General features: G+C 34.4%; 1 protein-coding gene across 3 annotated transcripts in view; it reads right to left on the bottom strand.

The window, feature by feature from the left end:
• Nucleotides 1-127: 127 nt before the first annotated feature.
• Nucleotides 128-19292, bottom strand: part of LOC129279090 (ras-related protein Rab6-like) — a 29393-nt gene continuing 10228 nt past the window's right edge. The window contains exons 4-8 of one of the 3 annotated variants that reach the window (XR_010296165.1): nucleotides 12856-12967; nucleotides 12300-12393; nucleotides 11720-11789; nucleotides 979-4418; nucleotides 128-604 (exon numbers count right to left, since the gene is read on the bottom strand). Coding sequence is in view for 1 of the 3 variants with exons in the window: in XM_064111702.1 (XP_063967772.1) it covers nucleotides 4348-4418; nucleotides 11720-11789; nucleotides 12300-12393; nucleotides 12856-12967 (347 nt within the window). In the remaining 2 variants the exon portion in view is untranslated. Of the gene's footprint in view, nucleotides 4419-5855; nucleotides 6022-6195; nucleotides 9221-11719; nucleotides 11790-12299; nucleotides 12394-12855; nucleotides 12968-19292 lie in introns of those variants that run through there. The other 2 variants (XR_010296164.1, XM_064111702.1) reach the window with 2 other exon arrangements.

Raw genomic sequence — 19292 nt, 5'->3', positions numbered from 1 at the left:
TTCTTTATATTGTAAAGTTATACCCAAGTTTATGAACATCATCATGACCTCCCCCCCCCCCCCTGATCGCATTCCTGCAGATTAAAATCCATACAATCACACAATAAGGAACAAAGACAGCCATGGATTCTTTTGACACACAGTAGTTTATTTCACATAATTTATTTCTGCCAAATATTACAGTCGTGAAACGCTTTAGCAACATACACACAACACGTTGGTACAATTCACGGCATTCTCCACTGTCGCTTTCGTATAATCATCTGGCATATCCCATAGTCATACATTTATATATATATATATATATAGTTTTATATATATATCGACATAACCTATCATGACAAAAAAATCCACATTTTGTGAATTTAAGTTACATTGATCATTAAAGGAGGAATTCATGAAAACAGTTAAGTTGATGTTTATTCATGACCAAAATCTTTGTAAAATTTAATGGTAACACCTTCAAAAATAAGCATTCTTACAGATGTACATGAATAGTCAAAGTAACATTCTTTCATGCCTACGAAGTGTTAGAAATGACTTAAGCAGGTTATTTTCTGTGTGTTATTAGCAAGAAAGAGAAAGTGAGTGAGATGAACATGAGCTAGTCAACCCCCACCCACGGGAAACTAGCGAGCCCGCCAATTTTGTCTTATTTGCATATTGCCGACTCGCGGCGTATTTGCATATACCTCCGGCTTGTTTGCATATACGCCCGACCAATCACATAACGGATCAGTGCCCACCTATTGTTCCCGCGTTCGTGCGTACGGTCCTGGGGATTGGTATAAATTGACTACCGTATCAGATAATTTTCGTCACTTGATAAAGAGTTGCAGCGGCACTCGAAAGCTCGTGAACTTGTAAGCTAGTGAACACTTTTTGCGAATTTCCTTGTTGACCATAGTAGATTGCGAGACAAATGAATACCCTCTAGCGATTATTTCATTCCGCAATAATGAACCTATTTAGTATGACACATTTTATTTTCATGTTTAGATGGATTCTTTGCCAATGTTTCTTTTCAAGAAGAGATGGAAAAAAGAAGAAGAATGTAATACATGTAGTTCATTCTTCATATGATGCTTTCATAGTAATTATTTTAATTGCAATAACTCTTTTCCTCTTTAAGAAGCAAGAATCAACACAGGAGGATGACAAAGGGAGGAATAAATGGATTGAAAACTATTTTAAGCAACCTGTAGTTTGACATTTTCTATTTCAGGCAAATTTTCTGAAAGCAAATCTTGTCACATTGCAATGGCATGACACATTTAAAAGTGAGAGACACAAGGAATCATATCCATTTTTGCAGACAATTAGCCATCTACTGAGAGCAAGAAGGAGGTATGTTTATATCATCATCTATCGGAGCATAGGTCCATGATCAGTTAACTTCCTTCTTGCAGTCAATATTATACGAGAAGGCACACTTAGTAATCAATCACTGAACACAAATACCGCCACAGTTCAGTCATTATCCCTCTCTTTTCTAAAAAAAGAGCACAAACTTTTAATTAGCTTTTAAGCTCTGGATATACAATACATATACTTGACTATGTTCACTATGTCACTATATACTCTCTAATTAATGAAATTGTCATAAAGCACTATTTCCCCCTTAATAAGATGCTCAATGTGCTTCTGAGCATATAAGCTAGAGAAAAGGAAAACAATTAATGACAGGTCAATTAAAGAAAAATAGTCATCAAATCTCCACAGTCAATCATCAATATTCATCACACCTATATTTTATTTACTATTTTCTGATGATATATGAAAATCTGCATTCAGGATAGCTCTTACTTTTCCCCTAAATAAAATGAAATACACTCACTACAACCATTTCTAATTCTTTTTCATGTGCATGTCATTTTATGGAAAATTATTAGAGAAAAGGTCTTTATATTTAGCATTGTTTCTTGTCTGTCATTTCATTTGAAAACATCCATGAATTTAATCACACATTTATGAAGGTAGTCTAAATCAATTCCCAACTTAAAACATAAAATATATTTTTTGGAAACAGATATAAATACTTGCTGCTTATTATTGATTTATGCATGACAGAAGATAATTTACTACAGAGTGGTCTTCGATGTTGACATGTTGGTGTTGTTGTTTTTTTACACCAGCGCAACACCAAACCTAAAACAGCTGGTCCTGAAATAAATTGTGCTAGTGTTGAGATACTCAATAAGGTGATGTGGATCATTTTTCATAAACATTAGGTGTTGGTGCTAGGGAAGACATCATTAATTATGATTCATTTTATTTTTAAACACTTAACACTAAACTTAAAATTATCCAATGTGGGGAGAATTTTAACCTATGATAGAGAATGTTAATTGGTTAAACTTTTTCTTCTGTATTCTATATTTAAAAACTCCAATAATTGTTCATTTTTCTTATTATTTTATAGATCTGATTCTTTGATAGTTGGAGCTTGCAAATTGGGCTTGCTGAATATGGAGATTTAGCAGAAGTTGCACAAATGGCACTGGAAAACAAGTACATGTATTTAACAACGGTTGTGTGTCACTCATGTCTCGCTCAAATAAAGCATTTCAATTCCTCCTTCCTCACAAATGCCGCATTACAAGGCCTGATGCTTGTACATTCACTAACTAAATTAATGCTTTCTAAAATACAAATAAACACATATTTTCTGTACAGTAACATATTAAATACAAATAATTACAGAGCATTTGGTTATTGAAAACATATATCCAAAATGAAATATGTACAATGCATATGAGATCAAAAAAGCTTTTTGCATACATTTGTACATCTGACATAGTTTAAAAATGGAAATGGAGAAAACAATACAAATTATTTCAAAGAAATTGCTTTCAACACCATTGCTTTTTGTATTTGCTCACTTTCTGCTATCTCTGTCTGTCAATTGCAATGAAATTTATAAACTACAATGTATTTTAGGGAGAGAACATATTAGTAATCCATCATCAAACAAACAGACCAAATAAAACAATAAAGGCAGCTCTATGCATGGACGTTCAGTATTATCATCTATTAGACAATGATTATTTCATATCCCATTATTCACTTTGGAAGAAATGCATTTCAAACCAATGAAAAGAACAGTTGTGAACAATTTGGAATATGAAATTTCAGACCAAAATTAATGCAATTTTTTAAGTATCAAAACCAGCCAGGGCATCATTTCCTTAGTATTATCCTATGCAGGTTTTTTTTCTCCACAGAATCATGCTTTTATTCACTTTTGGAAAACTCTTCATTTTCAGTAATTTTGATATATGCCCTGAATGACTCAATGGCTAATTTGAAAAGACAGTTTTGATTGGTTACTACCCCCATTTTGAACCAAACGTGTATGTAACAACAATCCTGATTGGTCACTCCAATTCTTTAATTGATTGCAAGTCTTGGTGTTTTGGAGACCTGTCATGTTATTACTCGAGTTTCAATGAAAGTCAGCCACGAGTATCGAAATGATCGGCCATAGAAAATATGTCTGATACCACCAGCTGATCATCCTTAAAACAAAGATATTTATCAAATTGTCAGATGTTGATACTTTGAAGGGACCACTTTGTTATACAATAACAGAATAAAATCATCCATATCATACATTTATTGCAGGTTTAAGATATAAATTATTAAATTCACAACTTTTATAAAAACCATATGAAAGTAGCCCTTAATAATTATCATATTCTAAATTGTAATAGGATCCAGTTGGGGCAAACAGTTTTCCAAGTTTTTAATAGCTACCTTATCATTTCTGTTAATTTCGAGTTGTAATGTTTATGATCAATGGTCCTGTACTTGGTTCAAGAAGGATTGAAATGTGCATATGATGAAATATTAAGATTTATATAGTCACACACCTGGAAATCATTTTCGATAAGTTGCACTGGCCTTCTTGTTTCAAATAACCTTTCAAAAAGCATTGAAATTTGAGAACCAATATAATTGAACGACAGAGATCGTGTTAGTACCATCAATGAATCTGAACAAAATACTTGATCAATGACATTGACCATGATAACTTGCAAGTCTTTGGATCAGAAGGAAAATTGTGATCATCATTCAGAGAAAAAATATGATAGCAGAAATGATTCAGCAACAAATTGTGCTGCAATGTTAAAAAAAAAAGGGAATCTTGGTCCATTTTGCCACAGAGGGGCAGCACTCATCTCATTTCCAAATATAGCACAAGCATTTCAATTTGTTGAAATTAATTTTAGACTGATATTTTACCATTTATTTTTAGAGTGACATGACAGTGGTGTTATCAACATGCAAGAATAGTGGGGATGTTTTTTTTTGGTAAATATTATTTATGTTCAAGATGGTGGCCTTTCAGCAGTAGCAGCCGGCTTCATCCTGTTGGTAGTCGTTCTCAGGTTCCTTCTGGTGGAGAGTTACAGGAACTGGGAGTTAGGAGGCAGTGGGTTAAGGAAACAACACACACAAAATGGATATAAAAGTTTGAAAAAAGGGGGTTATTGAGAAATAGGTCCCCGTTTCATGAAAGGGTCATAATCGACTCCAGCTTGAGGCTATCTCTATGGAAAGCCAAGCTGGACAACAATTAAGTGTGAACAGATTGGTCCTTTCCACAAGCAAAGTCCACTCATCTGCACTTTGTCCTATCAGCATTTTTGTCTAGCTTTGCTTTCCATATCTATTGGCTTTGGGCTGGGAATATGATGCTGTGGAAACTAGATGATAGAGAGTTAGTGGTGGTTAGTGGGGATGAATATTATGTGTCAGTGATGCAATGGTTTACTGGTGGTGGAGGGAGGTGTTATATGTAGGTACATTGTACTATAGTATCTTGTTGGGTGATGTTGTTGAGTGATGGTCAAGATAAGTCACATTGGTGGTGATGATGATGATGGTTGTGATAGTGACTGGTGGTGGTGTAGTGATAGTGAGCACGATGATTGTGTTGGTGATTACAGCAAAAGTGAGGATTTGGTATTGGTGGTAGCGATTGTGGTGGTGGTAAAGTGATAGTGGGGACGATGATGAGGTTGGTGATTGTAATAATGGTGCCGTAATGTGTTGGTGAAGATTTGGTACTGGTGGTAGTGATTGTGGTACTGGTGGTGGTGATTGTCATAATGTTGTGGCAAGGATGGTGGTGGTGTGGAGCCCCTGGGAGGGTTTCATGAAGACTTGTCAGACGTTTTATCTGATTAATCCCATTTTGTATCTGACAGTTACCATAGTGACGGTGCCTCTCAGTCAATCTGAATCAAGGAAAGACGTCAGATCTGACAACTTGTCAGACAAAAATGTTGATGAAACGGTCCCCTGGTAAATGGTAATGATGTTGATAGTAATGATGGTCACCGTGATGATGGTTATCCTGATGGTGATAATGGTATTCATGGTGATGATGGTTAAGAATATCAATATCATAATTAACAGGTTCCAACAGATAGATGGTGGTTGTGCTTGTAATTAAAGTGATTAAAATATGATGGTGACGATTTAAATATGCAAGAAGGATGATGAAATGTTATTTTGAAGAGTTCTACACAGAATATGTTGTGCAGACTTTGTAGAGGCTTTCTCACAAATAATCAGCCTCTCTAATCCTTTATTGATGATCCATACGTCCGACTTTGAAACTCATCAATCACTGAAAGCAGGTGACATATCAACTACGCAAACAAAAATGGCATGCAGTATACTAAATTTCAAACCAAGCAGGAGGGTTCGGATTAAACTTGCACAAGGATATTCGCACAAAGGGGAAATCAATGTAATGAGAATTTCATTTTATCATTCATATCACATGCTACATACCATGAAGCAGAACAAAACACAAAATACAAAAGAAAAATTGCATAAAAGACTTTGATTAAAGCACAAATTGTAAATCAATTTTATTGATCAATAACATGCCATGTAAAGCAGTTGATAATTATCATGTGAATTCCAGAGACTGGTAATATTGGAATGATTACTTAATGGGAGGTTGAAGAAAAAGCAAAATGGTTAAATAATAATAGTAATACAGTTCTGGTGGGGGTTTCATAAAGCTGTTCGTAAGTTAAGAGCGACTTTAAGAACGACTGGTGAACCTATCTTAGGCGCTTAACCATTGTCAATGAATATACCATTTACCACAAGAAAGGATCACCAGTCGTTTTTAAAGTCGCTCCTAACTTACGAACAGCTTTATGAAACACCCACCAGGGGTGTAACATAAGGAAATGCAACAATCAATTGTAATGCCAAGAACATTCTTATTGACGACAGAAACTTCCCTAATTACGTAATAGACTAGAGGTATTGAGTTTATCGAATAATTGATTATAATCAAATATGCATTCTGATCCATGAAAAATAAATCATAAAAATTGGCAGCCTAGTTGAATACAAGCAGTATCAAAATAAACTAGTGAAAATTGAATAACAATAAAAGTAATTAAAAAATATCATTCCAGCTCTACTTTTTCTTTATACAAAACAAGTTTTATAAATATATTAACAATATCATGACAGTATGAACATGTGTGTAACAGTCTCTTCTATCTAATCTAATCTAGAGCTAAAAGTTCAATAACATATATATGTAACTTATTTCATAGCAAACCCTGGATAACACAAACGGGCAATTGAAATAAGAAATTAATCATTCAATTTAGAGTTTATAAACCAAAGATTCACATACTAGTAAATAAGACAATAGGATAAGGGTCTTTACTAATATCCTATTAACCATGTTCTGAAAAGACACTACATGGACATTGTGATGTCATTCAGAATTCCAAGTGCTATAAAAAACATGAATGACTTTCTTTTTTTTTGGGGGGGGGTTGAGTGAGCTTATACATTATGTTTCTTCAGAAAGCCTCACATCAAAGATTACTTTGTAATATTGTTTTTATCAAATATTTTTCATGAATTTTCATGTAACCTAGAAATCAAGATCAACCAGGTTTCATTAAAGGGACAGTCCTGTGACCTGTATGCCATATAAATCAGAGGCTATTACGCAAAATATTTCACATCAAAATGAAATTCTATAATGACAATTATTCATTAATTTTCATGGTATCATTACCATTTGTGAATGGGGACTAAAGATATCTTTCTTTCACATCTGGATGCATTGCACAGAGACTTTCAAGGATGAAAATTTAATATCATGCTATCATTAATACTCGCATATATCCAGAGTATACTGAAACAATGCTAGTGGACTATACCATTATATTGCAAACACAAAGCTTTAAGTAATAATTATAATTGTAAAACTCTAAACTACAATCCACTGCCTGATTTGGGGTTAATTCAATATATCTAAAGGCTTTAACATGACTGTCAGTGTTGCACTTGAGTTGAATTCAAATGTTTCCACACCTGTTACTCTAGCGACAATTGCTCTCCTTCTTTAAAAAATCTGCAAATTATTAGAAAAACCTAACCTCAGACCTATCTTGAACACTAAAGTCTTAAGCATGAGATTGTTCTAAACTTAAACATGCTACCACAATCCTAAGTTTATAACGATAACCCCAAATTTGTTGAAAAATCAAAATACATCTTTAGGAGCAATTGTCGCAGGAGCAAAAGTTGGGTCAGAGAATCCTTTATGTTTGATAAAAGACAGACTAACTCACAGCACCAAATTTATTCATCATTTACCATGATTTGGTTTTAGACCGATTACAACACTATATACAATACCTACAGTTTATATTAAAGTTTGATAGCTATAAAGAATTAATTATATACAAATACATAGCCTATGGTACATTCTAAGCCTTCTATTTCGCATCCATTATAGAGTAAGGCAAAATAGAATAAATCAAGGCCTCAAATATAAAATTATGATTTATAAATGCGGACAAAAATGAATAGGAAACCTAGAAAAACACAAAGTGACAGCCCGGTGGAGATTTTCTGTTGGTGATATGTTTAGATCATTTGAATTAACAAACCAGGGCCCTGCAACATAAATCTTAGTGATCTGTCTTGGAGCTGATTTTTACGATTGATCACACACAATACTCTATGATATCAATCCTAGAAATCATATCAATGATCAATTGCAGTGATTTATGTTAATAGGCCCAGTGCCTTTCTTGGTTCAAAATGATCCTACAATGACCTTATTTGACCTATATTGACCTACATTCATCAATACATTTGAAGTAATTACCCAAATCAACTACACTAAAAACAGTAGGCAGCATATTCTTTCATTCAAAAGTACATTAGAGACTTACATTACTTTGATATATATATTTTTTTAACCTGCCCTTTTGTTTCATTATGAAAAGAGAAAACCTATATAATCATTAAAAACAGTGTATGGCATCTGTGAAATAAAATAAAAAATATATATTTAAGTAACTGTTCTTGGACAGCTAAATGTAGAGCAAAGTATTTATCAATTTAATAGAATGTACTAGTAGGCAATTATTTAAATAATACAATTTTTTTAATAAGGAGGGCATCAAATTCTTATAATTGATTCATGAACTCCTTATTCCATCCACCTACTGTGGAATTAAACTAACAGGAGTTGAAGTAAACATGGAACACTTTGTGCGCTACTTAATCTTGTGCATCTCAGGGAATGGTAAATTAAAGAACATGCATGCAAAATTTGTAGTTTGCCACCGCTTTTTTTTTGGGGGGGGGAAAGCATTGTTTCTAAATATGAGCCAGTGACAAACCATAAAAAAGTACCGAGTGAAACTGCCAAAGTAAGATAATTTTGAGCTCATTCCAACTTTATAGGCTTTGTAGTGCAAGGTAAATGATGAACCTGGGAAAGTTCATGAAACGCATATTCAGTGATTTTCATTGAATATTGTTATAAGCTACAGAAATTCTTGCATCTGATTGGCTCAGAGCAAGCTAGTCACTGAAAATTAACATTTGCTTCATGAAACCCACCCAGGTAAAATTGTCTGTCATTTTAAACCATATTTTTCATTAAACAGGTATATTTTGACTTGTTTCAGCAGCTGCTTATACCAGTTTACTGAGGCCTATACGAACAATGCCAGCAATATCCCCTCTAGGATATACAAGAAGCACAACTCTGTCCATGTTTACCAGAAGACACATAGAACATGAATGGCACGGAGTGTTCAACATCTACAAGATAAGGTCCATATGATTGGTCAATTTCAGCATGCGCAGCCACCTTCGCTGCCCGTCGTTTCCTGCTGTTGGTTCTTCTCGAGACTTACTTCAATCACTGCGGGATGGAAGGAAGGTAGAACAAATGGAGGGAGAGAAGGAGTGGAGGAAAGATGGGGGAAGCAGTCAAGGAAACTAAACATAACAATCATGCCACAAAAAATAAACAAGAAAATATAGGCCTCTATGAAGGTTTGCAACAATCACAAATTTAAAACATCAATTCTGATTGGTCACTGGGCTGTGTTTTGAACAGAATGTGCATGAAACGATAACTTCAACTGGCTAACATCATTTTGTGATAAGTCGCAAACCTACAAGGGGCCGCAAATGAAATGGCAAAAATAAAATAATACAGAGATGAATTATGATACAAATGTAAATAAAAACAAAGAAATTCAACTTTAAACAAATGAAGAGTTTGATTGCAAAAGGGGTTGGGTCCACTTTGGACCACTCCGAGAAAAATCATGTTTTTTATTCTCACTTATTGCAATATTCTTATGAGAAACTAAATTGTCATGACCTACTACCCCATCATGTGAACATAAAATTGGGTATAAAAGAAATCTACCTGTCTTCAATTTATTTCTATATATATTTTTTTTAATTATCATTGTGGACCTAGCCCCTTTGGCAAGCAAAATGAATGAATCCAACCAATCTCTTTTGAATAAAAAAGTGATTTTTCTTTGCCACTTTTCTTCACGTTTTAATATAAATTTCGAATTGTCTTTGGTATCATCAGAGCGACTAAAAATCTATACATTGAGACCAAAAAAAAAAATCAAATTTGATGATAAATGTCCAGACCTAACTCCTTTTGCAACTGAGCTCTTGGAATACTGTAAACTGTCAACGAATTAGAGCCAAAGGCAGCAAATATGCAACTGAAAAAACATAAAGATAGAATAATGACATCTGTATTTAATTATCTTGCATTCCAGAACCTTCTTGCATTAAAAAGGCAAATTATATTAAGAGAAGCAAAGAAAATACAAATAGAGCTAAATATATACTTTGCTCTGATGTATCCTGCCCTTAGCTACTGAATCCATTTATGGTGAACACTTTCGATTGGAAGAGACAATAAAACATACAATGATCTCAGATGTTAAACATGTTACATCTCTGGTACATAACGTCTGTTGGTGTAACTACCAATCGATAATTTAAAAACTCTTAGAGAAAAAAAATCTATATAAAACCCCAATTCCATTCTATTTTGTGTACTGAATTGTGACACTGCTATTCATATTTTCAAATAATCTTCCAAAAGCGTATTGATGAAATTCCCTTGAGACAAAATGTCTAATAATTTCTCAACATATTTGATTTATGTAACTTCTCTAGGTAGGAACTTAAGGAGGAATTAAAAATAAATGAACTACTGTAAAACTAAAATTGACTGAGGAAGCTCAAATTATTTTTTCTCATAGTAATTTTCACTCAATTTTATTATATTTGATAATGCTGATCATAAAGCGATATTAATTCTAGGCAGAATGCTTAAATCAATATATAAAAGGTTTTTAAAGACATTACACCTACATATAAGGTATACAATATGCGCCATTGCACATACAATGACCTATGTGTGTGTTTCATAGCAAACAGGCATGCACTAAATACTTGACATGCATACAGGCTTTACACTACCTTGTTCAAAGTCCATCTCGGATCCTTCTAAAATATTGAAAGCAGACATCTCATCTTCCATGTGTTTATTTGCTTTGTTTTGAAAGTTGATATTGACAACAAGGTAAAATTACCCCCCCCCCCCTCAAAAAAAAAGATTAATAAGAAAATAAATAAAACAGAAGATAAATATAATAAATATAATAATTAATAACAATAATTCAGAAAAAAATGAAAAAAAGAAGATAAAATTGTACATGAAAAGTTTCTGAAAAGTAAAAGTACTTGTATATGAAATACAGTTCAGTATACTCCAATCATTTTTCTCAATATGTGACCAATCTGAGATTTAGATAGGAAAATATGTCAATGAAGATATCAAATTGTCGGAGAACTTTATGTGGCAGGGCCAGTTTCTGAAAATTATTTTACCATGTATTTTATATTTATTACTGTAACTGTCATAAGAGACTCAAAAGAGGTATTTGGTGATTAATTGAAGTATGCAAAATCGGTGCCAATAGACCAGCATGCAAGTGAAAAGTGTGCAATATCACACCAATGGCGCACCATATTTCTCATCACTATGACAGTTAAAATAAGATAAAAGATTATATAATTTTTAGAATACCGGCCCTGGTGTTTTGATATTGGCAATAAAACGATTAGGATCAACATTTATATGTGTAATATGTTTGAAAGTTATGACATTTAATTTAGAATTTCCTCAACACAAACATATGGATGAGCATGAAGGTGATCCTAACTCAAGAGGCAATCTCAAGAGCAACAATTCTCTTTTTAGCAAAGAGTAGCCATGAAGTGGTCTTGGTGGGATAGCTTTTCATATTGCCCCTTAAGATGGACAATATTTGTTTACCATCGAATGTTTGAATATGTTTTTGATGAAAAAGGATACTGTCGCCAGCTGGTTTAGTTTGGTCTGCTGATTCCATACCCGGTAAAGCTGCTGCTACTCGTCTGAACAACTGAAATAAAAAGAAAAATTACAGGCGTCACAATTTGATTCTCTGGCATTTGCTCTGAGGACAATTGTTCTGTTGGAAAATGTACATAAGCCGGACATGCATCAATTAAATATGCGATTTTTTGGGTGTGATAGGTTTGGGAATTGCTACATGTACGTATTTCCTACACAGTTTCTACGGCAGACACAACACAAACCTGGCAGGAATTTATTCCTTGAAATGCCGAGCGCATAAAAGCTGCTTGAGCTACAGCCAGGGTAATAATATCCAAGTCCTTTGGAAGCGCATAGAGACGTTATTCATAATGTGTTATGCGCTATACAAGAACTGACTATTATTATTATTATCAAACATCTTGTGCCTTACTGGCCATGCTATAGTAGAAGCAAGTCTTTACTCCTGGTGACAATACAGTTTTCCAAGGCTATACTTATCAACATTTCCTGGGCAAGAGTGACTTTCAAAACACATTTCACATAATTATTTGAATGAAAAGGAGAATATACTTACTTGTTTTACATTGTAGCCTGCCTTTGCACTAGTTTCTATGAACATTACATTTAGTTCCTTGGCTTTGCGTTCTCCTTCATCTATTGAAACTTGCCTGCAAAGAAATAAATATAGGAATACATAGAAAAAAATATCAAGGATTGTTGTATCACAATTCAATGCCCAAATGTCAATGATCATCTAAAAACACCTTCGACTTTGCAAATAACAAGAATATAAACTATCATTTTACTTCTATTGAGATAATGAATTCCAAGCTAAAAAATTCAATAGCTGGCTCTCACTCAAAATTCAGGGGGAAAGTTTAAGCTGTACAAATAATTCATTCAAGAGACAAATAATATACTACAATGATAAATGGTCATGACCTTCATGAATCTGAATGCTCTTACCAATAAATTGAATGATCAAATATTGAAACTGAGCAGGACATCCTATTTACATTGTATGGTATGCCTTTGAACCTTCTTGGAAAACTTCAAACAATAGATTCAAGTAATGGCTAGCATGACCAACATTACATTGCAAAATGAATTAAAATTTTTTATTGTCCCACCTTTTGTCAGCTAAATCAGTTTTGTTGCCTACAAGCATTATAATGACATCACTCCCTCTTTCAGTACGGACATCGTCTATCCATTTTGATGTCTGGTGGAAAGAGTTGGCATCTATGTAAAGAAAAACAAAATAACATTTCAAGAATTATTTAATCAATTGCTCCAGTGACTTGTACATCATGTATCATGTATGTATATCTGCCAAGCATGAGATGGGGACGAATGGGAAAATAGAGGCTGAAAATAGGGACATCGCAGTTTTTTCTATACATCTTTATAGCACAAACAGATTTATTAAAAATACAAATGGGGCACAGTGGATGAAGTGACTCTCTCTTTCACCAATAATCTAACTGTCCCGATTAAAAAGACCGGTGTGATGGTTTAGTTGGTAGAGTGTGCACCTCATAACCAGGAGGTCGGGAGTCCAAGCCCCGGCCGCATCAGACCAGAATACATTAAAAGATGGAAGTTGCTGCTACCCTGATGTTCAATGATTTAAGGGATATAGCAACGTCCATCTGGCACTGCTCAGTGGCTGCCCGGCCCACGATCAATAGGGCAAACTGAAATTTCGGAAGATTTCAATTTCTGATTTCTATTGTGAACAATATGGATTTTCATTTTTTTTTCAAATAGGCAAAGTTGGCAAATATCTTGACCAAAGATTCTGGCAAACATGATATCCTCTAAAGATGAAGTTCGTACAATGGCAAATGATATTAAAAATACTTGCATACTATCTTGCAGTAATTAAGTTAATTCAGGCCTGTAGGGTATTTTTACATTTTCTCTACTAAAACCTAGTTCCTACTGTCATGATTTGCGCCATGATTCAAACGGCGTACTTAATCGTGGAGTAATTGTAGTGATCTTATCAGATCAGTGGTGGCAATCGTATTGATCGTAGAAAAATTTTGAATGGTTCAAAGAATTTCGCGATCAGTTACGATAGGCCAATCGTAGCTTTCATAAAGGATCGCACGCCAGTGAGAATGAGGTATAATCAATGAAAATACAAGAATGCTGGTAATAGTATTCCTCACTATGAGTACATGTAAAAGGAGAATGAAAAAAGAAAGAATGAAAAAGGGAAGAAAGAGCAAAAACAGATTGAGAACTAAGTACTGACAAAAAGTGACATGGAATATTATTATAATTTTTTTTAAAGAGACTGAGCATGCACCCCATTTTACAAATTTGACACAATTCCAGCATCCTGTTTTTATCAATGACATGGCATCTCTCCAGAAACTTGAACAATTTAAACATTCCTATTCACTGTGAATAACGGAACAATCCACTGACCATTGGTAAGTTGTACAAGTACATGTACATGTATATTGTCTCAATATTTCACTTAAATTGCATAATCATCCTTTTCTGCATGCAAATTTTCTATCACTGACAAAATTTATATGGGACCATGGGAAAGTGTAATAAAAGTGTGTGTGTGGGGGGGGGGGGGATATCAATATTTTGCATTGTAGTAACGAATTCTTGCAACATTTATAGTACACCTTCAATTCTTAAGTTGTACTGTTACTTTATACAATCAGTCATCTTCCATGCAAATCTAAGGGTGAATATTTGCAGACTGTATGCATTTTGTTTTGTAACCAGTGACTTAAAAAAGCTAACACTAGTGCCCCAGTCAGCTCAATATTATCATAAACAAACATCCCCCTCAGAATCCCCCCAGTTCTTCATACAAAATGTGGGCTAATATTACTTGTAAGCTTACTTTGGCAGGAGTAATAACATTAAATTATTCAAACAGCCACAATGATCATGTACAATGCAATGTACATACATGTACAAATGTACACAAATTTCATCAATAAATGTATGTGCAAAACGCAAACTAGACGCCCCCTCCCCTCAAACCTTTTCTTTTGTAAAAAAAAAAAAAAAGGTCATCAGAATCTTACTACTGATTGAACCCCTACATGTATAACTGTCTTTTTTTTTTAAGATGTACATGCATACTACTTGTGTAAATACTTATTCAACATTTTTTCTTTCATGTTAATTTCCTTCCTGTGAAACCCCACTATGTCCCTTACAATTCCAAAGCATGTTTATGCAAGTGATGATGTCTGCAACATACTACAATACGATTGACCAAATGGGAGACTGCACATACAGTATCTCTGATGAAACCCCTTATTTCCCAGTTTCTTATTATTAATTGAGTCTCACATCCAAAAGGTATGTCAGCAGCAGAAAGAAAGGGAGGTAGCTGGATTTAAAAACGGATGGAAAATAGGTTGAAAAGGAAAGCGAATGAGAAGAATAGCAAGATAAAGTGTAAAAGAGAATGGAAACAAAAACACAGCTCCACTCTAAATATCCATTTATTTCCAATAATTTTAAATGTTCAGGCCTCACAGGTTCACATCCTGACCTACATGTAATCAAGGCAGAGAAACCGCCAAGGACGAAACGAAAGTAAAGTAGGAGAAAAGAGATGAAAAAGATATGGGGAAGAGAAGTAGCAAAATTCCAGGGCAACGCTGAAATAAATGAATGCAGGGGAAGCTGAGGACACACAAAACAAAACACACACATGTATGCACTTCAAGAGAGGACATGAGAGAAAAGGAGAAATTTGACAGACATTCACAAAAGAAAATACAGAGGAAGACAGGAAATAGGTGAAAGAGAAAGGAGAGAGTAGAAGAATTAGCAGAATACTGTTCTGCTGATCTGTTAAGACCCCTGCAATCGTCTGACGTTAATGAAAAGTTCATCGCTCGCCATGTCTATGTCTAATCTTAAAGAATACACATCGAGCTGATTTTCTTCCTCCCTTTTTCTCCTGCCCAAAGCGTAGTTATTACTTTTTCACTTGAGGCTACCGTAGGTATTGACTTTGCTCTGCTTCTCTGGCAAAGCATTCACACTAGCAAAAATATAAAAATCATAAGCATTCACGGAAAACAACTGCATTGTCTCGTGACGGTAAATCTAAATACATGTACATACTGGATAATGCTCATTTATAATCCTAAGAGGATTGAACAGCAGTTTGCCCCTGACATTGAATGCAATCAGAGCCCTGTTTGTCTTCAATGGGTGTTACCAGGCATGTACACCGACACATATTGCTTTGTTAGGCAAGCACGATCCAAAAAATATTGCAAAACCCAATGAAAACTAGATTTCAGGGGAAACAATTGTTTTTAAAGCTTTTTTTCCCCTTAAAAATCCTTCTTGTAACCAACAATTTTCCTTTGCACTGACTATATAAATATTATTGTACATGTATACAGGCCTACATGATGTAACATAGTTTGCATTTGATGCACAAAGTGGTTGATTTATGTATTTTTGTCATAAATAATGTTTCATTTAGGAAACTTTCATTTCAATATTTTACTTCACCTGGATTCTAGATTTAATCTTTTCATAGTAACTCAAGCTAAAACATGTTTCTACTACATGTATGAGGAACCTACATGTATATGTTTCTTTCTTGGCTTGCATATTTCTGAAACTACCTGTAATACAACCTCACTACTTCTAAAGCTGGGCAGTTCTTACATGGTTTAATAAGGCTCTCAGAGATGCATGTGTGTAAGAGTGGTCAAGGGGCAACACAAGAAATCTATAGAGACACCGGCCGGTCTGTCTGCTCGCTCAGGTAAAGTGGAGAGCCAGACAGGTAAAGGTGTGCATCAAGAAATGAATGTAAAAATTTCTGATTTTCTGACCAAGGCCATTGTGTGCCATGGCAAAAAATTGATTGATTTTCAGGGGGGGGGCTACTATCACAGCCTACAGTAAGTGCGTAAAATATCTGCAACATTAGATTAGCTTTATAATATAACACAGTGAATGGAAATATTCCAGGGCTATTTTGAGCATTTCGGGCGCGAAATCGAGTGGCTGAGGCCCTGTGTAATTTTTTTCTCTGGCGTGAACTGTACCCACAATATATTTTGCCTAACACCCTGTCTTGGTATGAATTTTTCTTCATTCTTTCCTTCTACTGATTTTATTTGTCTCTTGTCTGTATTTTCTTTTCTTCTTTCTGACTCTGCCTCTCTCACCTTCTTGGACTCTTTAACCTTCCCTATTTATCTTATGCATACCTGTATAAAATAATAAACCCTTTTGTACATTGTACATGTACGTCCGACCCCCACTTTCTCAAGTTTTACTTCACTTCATAAACTAACCAAGTCATGGCCATTTGAGAATATTACAGACTGTCAAAAGAACAAGAAATCAGAAACAGAAAATTTCACGAAGGTCCCACATGGGGGGTCAGATGTACATGTACATATTTTATGGAATTGCCCCATATGTCTCTCTGTCCTCGCTACCTCCATCTCATCTCTCATCCCATTCCTTTTCCACCTTTCCATGGATAGTAGGATCCATGATAAGCCTTATAGATGCATGCACAGGTACATCCATACATGTAGGAGGTGGACAATATTCAATAGAAACAGACAGTAAACACTTTTGTCTGGTAAAGAAAAACAGAGTTAAGGGTTACAAAAGGTGAAGAAAGTCATGCCAATTGTCCCTTCATGGATCTCTGCATATTCATTTTGAACTGGAAGTCAAAAACTGAAGCCAGTACATTATGTACTTAATATTAACATGTGCATGTACATCAGTAAATATCTACCTTTTACCTGTCGGTATGAAAACTCCACATTGTATTAAGACAAGAGAGGACTGTCACAAAACCTCATCAGATCATCTCAAAATATACACAATCATCATTCAGAATCAGTCAAATGATTAAATTAAGAACAATAATGATTGATATTCTTTCTATACCCCCTCCCTTCCAAGTGCAAAGTGAACCAGCAAAATTTGTTACATTTTGCATCTATTACAAGAAAATCTAAACTTTTTCTACAAGCACCAGGAAATTGACATTTTGCAGACTGATTCCTTTATAATAGTAAGTAAAATGTGACACTCAACCAATTTTATTGTACTTTTTCACCATCATCACTCTCATTCATGAAATCATCTTCTTTTTTATGACCCTTTTTTATGAACATTTTTCATTGAGGCACACAAGCGCACTTGTTGATCAGTAGAATTTTTAGACCGTGATACCAGCCAAACCCTTTGACATACTTTGTATTTTCATCAAGTGATTCTGACTCTAGGATCTTGCCATCTATTATGATTGAAGTTCATTTTGTGTTTTCATTTTGTGTTAAATATGAACTATTTTACTGATTAATAACGACTTCAGACTTCATAATCATAATTGTTAATAAATGTGTGCGAAATATGTACATCAAATCATACATGTTAATCATACATACAGGTCTATTCTTTGTTCTGCATTGTTGAGCTATGTGCATTAGCATCATTATTTTTTGCTTCATTTCATCTTAGCCATACAGGATCAAACTGCAACCTAGTAAACAGAGTACACACAAAACCAGCTATGCAGTCAAAAGTTCATGTGTTCCTAGGAGAATCTGAACCATCTCTCTTTCTGCTATCGAAAAATCTATGAATATTGAATGACCTCAGGAGAAATACTTTTGTATATAGCACAAGCTGAAAGTATATTTGCATATGAACCTCGGAGATATAGGCCTACATGTACTCTCTTGTCATATAACATTATAATCTGTTTAAAAAAAGAGCCACTGAGAGGTATTAGGGGGAGGGGAGGAGAAGGGAGGGGAAATTAAAGGGGGAAGTAGTGTACATGTACATGTAGGTAATTCTTAGATGTAAAATGCATGCTATCCTCTTTACCGTTGTTCAAAATACATGTACGAAGGTTAGTCCGATTTAACTTGAGCCATGCTCTAATTCTGTGCTAAAATTAGAGGAAGCTGATCAAGCCAAAATTCTGTTAACATTGTATGTTTCTTATGTTCACTTCACTCTTTCATCATGCTATATAGTGGTGAAGAAATCTATTTTAGTTATCATTCCCAGATAGTCATGAAAGAGATAAGTAACAGATGAGCTGATAAATCAAACCTGCGCTGTTAAATATTTGTCACACCTGGCTATCCATAGTTAAAGGTCAAGTCCACCCCAAAAAAAATTTAATAAGTAGAGAAAATCAAACTAGCAGAATGCTGAAAATTTCATCAAATTTGAATGTAAAATAAGAAATTTATGACATTCTAAAGTTTCGTTTTTTTTCACAAAACAATGATATGCACAATTCAGTGACATGCAAATAAGACAGTCGATGATGTCCCTCACTCACTTTTGTTTTTTGTTTGAATTATACAATATTTTTTACAGATTTGACAATAAGGACCAACTTGACTGAATGATTTAGTATGAAGCAATGCTAATTCCACATGTTCAGGGAGGAATTATTTGTTGTTTCACTTGACAATAAGGAGAAAATTAGAATATTTCATATAATGAAATACAAAAGAAATAGTGAGTGGATGACGTCATCAGTGTTTTGTGAAATTAAGCGAAC

The sequence above is a fragment of the Lytechinus pictus genome, chromosome 16 (assembly GCF_037042905.1).
Source record: "Lytechinus pictus isolate F3 Inbred chromosome 16, Lp3.0, whole genome shotgun sequence".
In the NCBI taxonomy this organism is placed as follows: Eukaryota; Metazoa; Echinodermata; class Echinoidea; order Temnopleuroida; family Toxopneustidae; genus Lytechinus; species Lytechinus pictus.
This window is presented reverse-complemented; position numbering and strand designations above follow the sequence as displayed.